The sequence below is a fragment of the Anoplolepis gracilipes genome, chromosome 11 (genome assembly GCF_047496725.1).
Source record: "Anoplolepis gracilipes chromosome 11, ASM4749672v1, whole genome shotgun sequence".
Classification (NCBI taxonomy): domain Eukaryota; kingdom Metazoa; phylum Arthropoda; class Insecta; order Hymenoptera; family Formicidae; genus Anoplolepis; species Anoplolepis gracilipes.
Genome location: NC_132980.1, coordinates 1,938,037 through 1,948,758, shown reverse-complemented (window position 1 = coordinate 1,948,758; position 10,722 = coordinate 1,938,037). Strand labels below are relative to the sequence as shown.

The 10,722-nt window shown below is 42.0% G+C and overlaps 1 protein-coding gene across 1 annotated transcript; it reads left to right on the top strand.

The window, feature by feature from the left end:
• Positions 1-361: 361 nt before the first annotated feature.
• On the top strand, positions 362-2,216 carry LOC140671289 (uncharacterized). Its single transcript, XM_072902549.1, has one exon. The coding sequence runs from the start codon at positions 1,083-1,085 to the stop codon at positions 2,214-2,216; it is 1,134 nt and encodes a 377-aa protein (XP_072758650.1). The 5' UTR covers positions 362-1,082.
• The last annotated feature ends 8,506 nt before the right edge of the window (positions 2,217-10,722 follow it).

Here is a 10,722-nt window from a genome sequence, read left to right as displayed (position 1 = left end):
AAAACCTTTTTTCTAGTTTTATGATCATTTTATGGTTATTATATCATTAGGATTTTAAGCGCCGGCGTTCGGCAGCTTTGTACCCTCGCGGAAAATCTCCCATGAAACTGGAGCGAAACATGTTCCGAAATTTTTAGGGAAAGAACTGCAACTGCAAGGTGTTTATCTTTGTGGTTGATTTATAGCCGGGGGACATTTTAGAAACCATAAAAGTGTTTTTTTCTTTTTTTCTAATTTTTATGTTCATTTTATGACCATTAGAATATTATGGAAAAAAGAGATTTTAAGCGCCGGCGTTCGGCAGCTTTGCACCCTCGCGGAAAATCTCCCATAAAACTGGAGCAAAACATCTTCCGAAATTTTTAAGGAAAGAACTGCAACTGCAAGGTGTTTATCTTTGTGGTTGATTTATAGCCGGGGGACATTTTAGAAGCCATAAAAGTCGTGGGAAAGCAATAGAAATTTTTGGCCAACGCTGCGACGAACATGTCGGAACGTTTTTATAGATGCAAAAGCGTTGACGTTCGGTAGGATGTGTTAAGACAGCATTAGGCGAAATATAAGAAGAATGAGAGCCCCGTCAAACCATAGTACGATTTGAAAGGGCATAGAGGAAGCTGTGGAAAAAAAAAAAATTGAGTGGTTACTATCAGGCATTAGAATTGTTAGTGACAGTGAATAGTGAATAGTGAATAAATGGAAAATATTAATTTCGAAGCGATAATAGACGAGTCGTCAGACGAAGAGCATGCGTTGTCGGACGATAGTAATTATATTAGTGATTGCAGTAATACCGATTTTGACGACAACGTAGTAGAAAATGAACAACTCCGTGCGCAAAATCAACGTAAGATTTGCGCCATACACTTTTATTATTCAACGGGTGGTGCTCTAGCTCTCTGTGCTTCGTGTATGGACACCTTTCGAGATGACATCGGATTAATATACGAAATACGGAGACATAAAGTTACATCGCCCGATGAGGTGGATATGCGATGGTGCAGTAGCTGTCAAATTTTATTACATATAATAATGTCGCGTAATATGTGTTATGTTTGCACACCAAAATAGAGAGAGAAAAAATGGAAAACGTGCAGCAGAAAGAACGCGACTTGTTGGAGCGTTCCCACCAAGTCACCACATTGGGTGAATATTTTGGATGGCTACAGCATTGCGAGGAGTTTATCGAAGAGCTTGAAGAACGCAGCCGTGTCAAGCGTCCGCGACTCTCAATCGGAAATAGACAATCTTTGGTGACAAGAATTGCGCGACTCGAGGGTGCAAAAACTCGATTGCAGAGACAGTTTATACCCAGTGGTGGTGATTATAGTAGTGAAAATAACTCGGAGAGACTCATATGGCGAGAGATTGATACGGCGTTTGAGAGCCGCATCTTGACTGGTGCGGTTATAAATTATAATCACATCGAACCTCGTCAATTTTTGGAAGATGCGAGTGACATTGTGCTCGAGCACGTGCGAGACGTTATGCAAAAACATAACAGTGTGAAAGTGAATACAGTGTTTAACGGCGAGTTTGTGGCGGGCGATAAGCATGCCAATAAATCAATCAATACGAGAAACTGTGAACTCTTACATACATCCGATTTACGCGAGTGGTATGAGCGGCGAGTCGTCGAGCCAATCCTTGCATCGCTCGAAGAATTTCAGGAACGCGATAGCGGATGGGCATTATCGCGTATACTAAATTTGACTGTAAATATAAATAAATATAATCCTATGCGCGCCGGATGTTACGTGCAATTATCGCGAAAGATAATAATGAAACGAGCAGTGGTTAACGTGCAATCTAAAGACAATGCATGTTTTGCGTGGGCGGTAGTGGCTGCTCTGTATCCAGCTGAAAGATGTGCACACCGACAATCATCGTACCCGCATTATACAACAGTACTAAATCTCCAAGATATTGAGTTTCCAGTCACTCTTAATCAAATTAAAAAATTTGAAATTTATAATGACATTTCAATCAACGTGTACAGTTTTGAAAACGAAAACATTGTCCCTATTCACCTTACGGAGCAAAAGAGAGACAAGCACGTCAACTTGCTCTACGTGCAAGATGCGCAAGATATCGGACATTTTGCATGGATCAAGAATCTATCTAGACTTGTTAGTATGCAACTCAGCAAACACAAGACTAAAAAATATATCTGCGATAGTTATGTATATTTAATAAAACTGTCTAAAAATATTTAAAACAAGGATATAAAAATTTTAACTTTTATTTTACAGATGCATGCACTATTTTCACTCGGTCGAGAAATTGCAATCACATACAGTAGACTGTGGAAAGATGAACGACTGCGCTATCCGATTACCGAGCGATAAGGATAAGTGGCTCGCATTTACCAACTACAACAGGAAGGAGCGACTACCTTTCGTCGTGTACGCCGACCTGGAGTGCGTTTTGGTGAAAAAAGAAGAAGAAAATTTTTATCAACATCACCAAGTATTTAGTATGGCTTATTATGTACATTGCTCGTACGATAATTCGTTATCCGCGTATCATTCTCGTCGCGAAGCCAATTGCGTTGCATGGTTCACCGACGAACTTAAAAATTTGGCGCAACATGTAGAAAATATTTTAACAACCAATGTCCCCATGGTAAATTTAACGCAAAATGAATGGAAAGAATTTCGAAGTGCGACTCAGTGTCATATATGTGAGAAACCATTCGTAGAAGATGATACGCGCGTACGCGATCATTGTCATTTGACCGGGCGGTACAGAGGTCCCGCGCATTCAAATTGCAATCTAAATTACAAAGAATCTTTTTGCATTCCAATAGTATTTCACAATTTATCTGGTTATGATTCTCACTTTATAATCGAGGAAATAGCCATAGCGTTCGAAGGGGGAATCGATTTACTTCCGATAACAAAAGAAAAATATATTTCATTTACAAAACATGTTAAAGGTACGAAAAACAAACCGGGAAATCACATTAAATTACGTTTCATAGATTCATATAAATTTCTCACAACAAGTCTCGACAAATTGGCGTCTTTTCTGAGCAAGGATAAACTCAAAATTTTACAATCGGAATATAAAAATTTATCCGCCGAAGATTTCAATTTATTAACAAGAAAAGGTGTCTTCCCGTACGAATACATTGACTGCGTAGATAAATTGCAAGATGCGTGTTTACCATCACGAGAATCATTTTACAGTTCCTTGACAGGTAACACAGTATCTGAGAGCGATTACGCGCACGCTGAGATTGTGTGGAAGCGATTCTCCATTCGAACGCTAGGCGAATATAGCGATCTGTATTTAAAAATCGATGTTTTGTTATTAGCAGACATTTTTGAAAATTTCCGAGAGTTGTATCAAGAGTTATGGGCTCGACCCCGCGTATTACTATACTCTTCCCGGTTACACGTGGGACGCCATGTTAAAGTATACGAAAATTATATTTGAATTACTCACAGACATTGACATGGTTATGTTTATCGAACGAGGTATACGCGGTGGTCTGAGTCAATGTTCCAACAGGTACGCGCGTGCTAATAACAAGTACATGCAGTCGTATGACTTATCAAAACCATCAACGTACTTGATGTATTTCGATGTTAATAATTTATACGGATGGGCAATGTGTCAACCATTGCCCTACGCCGATTTTCAGTGGGTCGATAATGTTTCCAATTTTGATGTATCATCGATCGCGCTCGATTCGTCTACAGGCTACATCCTCGAAGTCGATCTCGAGTATCCGCAGCATCTTCACAATTCGCACACTGACCTACCGTTTTGTCCGACACACGACAAACCACCCGGCAAGCGCGAGGGCAAGCTTCTCGCAACCGTATTCGATAAGAAGCGTTACGTGATACACTACCGCAACCTGCAGCAATGTTCACGTCACGGTCTTCGTGTTACAAAAATTCATCGTATATTACAATTCACTCAATCTCCGTGGCTCCGTACTTATATAGAACTCAACACAAAATTTAGAACACTTGCAAAAAATGATTTTGAAAAAAATTTGTACAAACTAATGAATAATGCAGTGTTTGGCAAAACGATGGAAAATGTGCGCAATCGCGTAGATGTTAAACTTTTAACAAAATGGGACGGAAGGTACGGCGCAGAGACATTGATTGCAAAACCAAATTTTCATAGCAGAAGCATTTTTTCGGAAAATCTAATCGCTGTAGAATTACGTAAACTCGAGGTGAAATTCTACAAACCAATTTACGTAGGTATGTGTATTCTCGATATATCCAAGACATGTTTGTACGAATTTCACCACGATTATATGGTACCAATGTATCGGGAGAGATGCAAAGTCATGTACACTGATACGGATAGTCTTATATATCACATTGAGTGCGACGATGTGTACGAGAATATGAAACGCGACATCAGCAGATTTGATACGAGCGACTATGCGATAGACAATGCGTACGGTATACCGCTCGTGAATAAAAAGGTACCGGGTCTAATGAAGGATGAAAACAACGGTACCATAATGACTGAATTTGTCGGGCTTAGAGCAAAAATGTATGCGTTGCGCGTGGATGGTAAGAAGGATACGAAAAAGGTAAAAGGCATCAAGAGTAACGTTGTTGCGAGAACGATAACGTTTGACGATTACACGCGGTGTTTGAACGAAGAGATTGAAATAACGCGTAATCAATCGTGTATAAGATCAAAATTACACAAGGTATACACCATTCGCGAAACAAAAATTGCTCTAAGTCCGTACGACGACAAGCGGTATATCGTACCTACAACTATTGATACGTTACCGTGGGGACATTATAAGATATCTTTATAAAATATAATGTGTGTATGTGTGTGTGTGTGATTTTTTTTTTTTGTATGTATATTTCATATTTTATATATTGTAATGACTATTGGAAAGGATTTATTAATAAAGATTTTGTATATTTCAAATATTTCATATATTTTTTATATTGAATACATTGTATTTCTTATAAAATTAAATTACATGATCCTTATGTACCCAAGAATTGTGCGAGCTATCAAATCCCAACCATTTCACGTAAACCTCGTCACCCCTCCTGCGCAGTACTTTCTCCACGAGATACACATCTGGATAATTCGCGCGATGCAACTCGTGCTCGTAAAATGCTCCAGCGATAGATTTTTTGCGATAATCCTCGAGTAGATATGTTACGGGATTAGTATGTTGCACTTTAACAATCTTAAACACCTCGGTTGTCCAATTTGGCGTGTAACCCTTTTCGAAAAGTTTTTTGTATTTGCTAACGCGTACCAGGTCACCTACTTTAAACTTTGCAGGAGCAGCAATTTTTATACTGTTGTATACAGTATTTAAAAGTCTATCAGCGATCGTGGGAGTAACATCGATAGGTCTCATATTGATAGTGCGATGTTTTCGCGCGTTATATTCTGCAACGAGTCGGGATAGCGCGTCAATCCACTTGTAAGTTCCGTTCAGCGTAAACATCTTCCACATGTCGTTCTTCAGCGTGCGATTGAATCGCTCGACGACAGACGCCTTCAATACCGAATATGTGGAATAGTGATTAATGTTATGTTTCCGTATAAGCCGTTGCACATCGGTATTGTAAAATTCCTTCCCGTTATCAGTTTGTATGTTTTTCGGGCATCTCTTGCTATCTCGAATTATTTTGGCGATTGCATCAGCCGTCTCCCTTCCACCTTTACTCTTGAGTGGTGCAGCCCATGCATACTTGCTCAACACATCGATGACGGTGAGTATGTAGTGGTAACCTTTGTTGAAACGAGAATACGGACGCATCTCGACGATGTCGGCTTGCCACAGATCATCATATCCCCGCACTATGACGTGTCTTCGGGGAAAATTTTTTCTCGCTGGCGCATGCAGTTCGTTCACCAACTGTCGTCTCTCCAAACTATGTTGATTCTTTGCTTTGTCAGTTTTTCTCGATGTCCGTTTGTTATTCAAATTTTTTTCACTCATTTTCGTTTATCGCCTTTAATAGCCGTTCTTGACCTGTTCTTGACTTGTTCTTGACCTGTTCTTGGCCTGTTCTGACCTGTTCTTGACCTGTTCTTGACCTGTTCTGACCTGTTCTGACCTGTTCTGACCTGTTCTTGACCTGTTCTTGACCTGTTCTTGACCTGTTCTGACCTGTTCTTGACCTGTTCTGACCTGTTCTTGACCTGTTCTTGGCCTGTTCTGACCTGTTCTTGACCTGTTCTGACCTGTTCACCGCCGTCCTTCACCCATTCGAAAATCGTTCTTGACCCGTTCGCAGCCTTTTTCACAGTCGTTTTTGACTCGTTCGTAGCCGCTTCTGACCCGTTCGTAGCCTCGTTCACAGACGTCTTTTGACCGATCGTAGGAGTTCTTGAGTTGTTTGTAACCTTGAGTGTAGCCGTTAAGAACGTGTTCGTAGCCTCGTTCGCAGCCCTGCTTGAGATGCTGATAGCCTCGTTCGAAGCTGTTGCAGCTGCTGCTGCTAGGTCGTTCACTGCCACTGCCACTGCCACTCATTGTAGTTTAGATAGCAGTTCGATAATTCTTCGTAGCTGTTCGATAATTGTTCGCAGCCGTTCTATAATCCTTCGTAGCTGTTCGATAACCGTTTGATAGCCGCTCCTAACCCGTTCACTGATGCTCATTTAGGTTTGATAGCTGTTTCTGAGTTAGCGTTAGCCGGGCGTTGAAGTTCGTTTAGCACAATCTGTATTGCTCGCACGTCCTTCTCAAGCGAAATCAGCTTCTCGTCTGATTCTTTCTGTTGATTCATTAATCTTTTAACGCAGGACTCCACGTACAGTTTGTTGACGGCATCGGTGTCAGCCTCTGGTTGCGCTACACGGCGAATTCTACGTGACCTTGCATCGAAGTCTGTAACGACGCGACACAAAGCGTTTTCGTGCACATAACTTTTTACCAATCTATCCCAAGAACCGTTTGTGCCGGTTGCATCATTTCTTGGATCGAATAATCCAAATTTGTTGATAGGCATTTTTTCTGATGCTTCGTAAAGTGTCACGCAACGCTGATCGACTGATTAGTTTTGTCGAGACACCATTTAATTTATAATAATTCCTGCTTCACGAAGTTCCTCGATGATCGACTGGATCTCGTTGTCGTGAGCGTTGTGACCAGCTTGGCGCGAAGCGTTGAGCAATCGTAGCCGATCCACTAGTTCGTTGGGATCGTCCCAGTGCACGTAATCAATCATATTGTTGGTTAGCGTCATAGCGCGAGGCATAGATATCTCCCCTCCAAATTTTGTATTTTTCGATTCGAGCGACATCAACGGTGCAATTATATGTTTGTACTTGAACCCCCTGTTACCCTTCAAATGGCCCTGCGCATCATAATCGCGTCTATGCGCGTTCGTCACCAATAATATGCTCTTGTATTTTTCCAAATCGTCCCCCCTCGTGTAAAGTTCGTCATCGGGAATTCTCTTGAAGATCAGCTCGTACAATCCTGGCGTTCCAATGTACCGCACGTCGTCTATGATAATAGAGTCATCTTTGTTGATGTTGAATTGTTTGTTGCCGAGTCGCAGTTCATTCTTTCTGTCAAAATAGACTCCATACACATGATCAATCTCGTGATTTTTGTCGCCACTAAACAAAGCGCCTAAGTACTTTTGCCCAAGTGGCCCAAAGTACTCCCGCAACGTTTCTTGAACTTCCGGCGTTTGTAACTTGTTTCGAACAAACGATGATTCGAGCATGTTGCCCGAGGTTTCGAAAACATCTTCGTTTACGCTTGTTGGTGCGGTTAACGACGTAGAGGCTATCGACGGTTCATACAGTAAAACGTCCGATCGTTTCCTTTTTTTCGGTGTCGCATCTTCCTCTTCCTCTTTCTCTACCTCCTCATCTTTAGCCTCTTCCTTCTCATCCTCCTTGTATCGCTTGATTTTAATCTTTGCGCTACTCTCCGACTTATTTTTCACCGCGAACGAGTTGTCGACAATCTTTTGCAGCGGCTCGATAATAGGTTTAAAATGGGTCTTGACCGCGATATCGTCATCGATGTTACCGGTCTTCAAAGCGCGATGTTTCTTGCGGATCGATTCGCTCGTTTTCGCAATCTCCTTCGCCATCTTTTCACGCTCGCGAATATTATCGCTCCCAGCCATATCGATAGAGAGTGTTGAACGCTCGCGTTTCACCCCTCACGACAGAATGTAGGCAACGACTAATCATTTTGTGGTATCGCAAACACGTTAAATCCGTTTCTGTATCGCCCGTTTGTAAGCAAGCTATCCTTGTCTATCACGAGAAATCCATACTTTTGCTGCCAACAAGTACGACATAACTCACTGAAATCCTCGTATGACATGTCGGTATTCACGTGATCGTTGTACACGTGTTTCAAGTTGGTGCCATCCTGTTTAAACAAGATTAGCAGGTTCGCATTGTCGCGTAAAAGATGTTTCGGTATTCTCGCGTATGTCTGGCAGAGATAGAAGCAGTCGACGTTCGAGTGGCGTCCCATTGAGAAATATTCTCTTATCGTATTTTGTTTGTCGCACGCCACGTCATCGAAAACGAAAATCGAGTTTGGACGTGCTTCGCTCGGTGGAATGACGTCACTGTTATTGGAGAATGTAAAATAGCCGATTTCATCGATCGACGTTAACAAATTCTCCAAATATTGATATTTTGGCTGTTGCAGTGACTTTGAATACACGTACACATTTTCAAAGCGGACGCCGTGCGGGCTTTCTATCAAACTAATCAACACGTTAGTTTTACCGCAATTCGAGGGGCCGCAAACGATTGCGCGTATAGTATTCGGCAGCATCGTACCGTGTCTACGCATCTCCGCATTGTCACCCATCGAGCGTAATCTGACGTCGTAATTTGTCACGCGTATCGCGAAAGGTTGTCGCACGAATTTCATTTTCCCACTTCCGATTCGGATCGCACGCCTGTCTATTTATAGCTGCGCGGAACTACAAAGTGTTCAGTAACGAAAAAATGTTTGTCCTGCTATCAAGTCCTTACGATATTCTCGATTTGAGTGCCGAACAGCTACAGTTTGTAAGTTATCTAAAGCAGTTTTATTGCGAATGTGTGACAATCACGTCCACTACGTGTGGGACAAACTTCCGGAATACATAAAGGCGGATTCGGAGGTTCAGACCTATCGTCGCTGTTTCGAACATTACAATCAACCGTGGCAACAAACGCACATTGACGGTCCAGCGCCAATGATAAAAGATTGTCGTGAATGTCAACGCAAATAAGCAGAGGTCTATTAAATCGTGCAATAAACGCGCTTCCTATCGAATTACATATTCCTGGATACCAGTTTTGCGGTCCGGGCACGCGGCTAGAAGAACGATTGGCTAGAGGTGATCGAGGTATCAACCCATTGGACGCAGCGTGTCGTGAACACGATATAGCGTACTTTCGGAGTAACGATCTTGCCGAAAGACACGCGGCGGATAGGATACTCGCCAAAAAGGCGCAAACTCGCATCACTGCGAAAGATTCGTCTCTCGGTGAGAGAGCCGCAGCCACAGCTGTCTGGATAGCGATGAAAACCAAAACGAAGTTCGGTATGGGTCTAAAGACGAAAACGAAGAAAAAGATGGTGAAAAAACGAATACTTCCGGTAGCGAAACGCGGGGGTGTATTACCGATTCTACCAGTGTTGGGCGCTCTCGGATCTCTGATTGGTGGAGCGGCTGGTGTAGCAAAGATGGTGAACGATGGAAAAGCTACACAACGTCAGTTTCAAGAGATGCTACGTCACAATCGTGCCATGGAAGGTCGCGGATTGTATCTCGCACCATACAAATATGGACGAGGAGTCTCAATGAAAAAGAAGAAAAAAAAAAAAACGTCAAAGAGACGCTAAAAATGCCAGAGGGCGTAACTACCAATGTACAATTGCTGCAACTAGCAAAACGTATGCACATTCCATATTTTAGAGGTGTTTTTATGCGTAACTCATTACCGATCAGTGGTATATATCGAAACGAGAGCGGGATCATAAATTTGGATAACGCTAAAGGCTCGGGTACTCACTGGGTAGCGTATGCAAAGAGGGGGAATTGTGCTATATATTTTGATAGTTTTGGCAATCTTCGACCGCCGAATGAATTGGTGCGATATTTAAATGTGACAAAAATAGAATATAATCACACATCCTATCAAACTTATAATCAAAGCATCTGTGGACAATTGTGCTTGCAGTTTCTCCGAACGGTCGATGCACGCGAATTTAAAGACATACATTGCGCTATTTAACTTAGTATTCGTTAAACAGTTTGGCCAACATGTCTATGACATTCACGCTGACTGGAAAGAGCAGCGTTCTCGCGGCAAACTACTTTCCCAACGTAGATTTAAGCGACGGTGAATACGAGCTTGGTCTAGCGGATTTTGAAAGTTATCACACGATATCGAACGTGAATTCCTCGAATAATAAATTTTACTTTGGCAAAGACGATGCGGAAATTACGATTCCCGAGGGATCGTACGAGCTGCAAGCGATAAATGAATTTTTGAAACATACAATTTTACGAAAACGTTCGCAACACACAGTTCGTGATGGTGATAAAAAACACACTGACGACGACGATAACTTTGAGCCTGGAGAATGGCCTATAGTGCTCCGCGCTAATTACAATACGATGAGGAGCGAGATCAAATGCGCCTACAGATTAAATTTTAGCAAGCCTAACAATATTGGATCGCTGCTAGGATTCTCGAACCGTATACTGCAGCCGCGAAAAT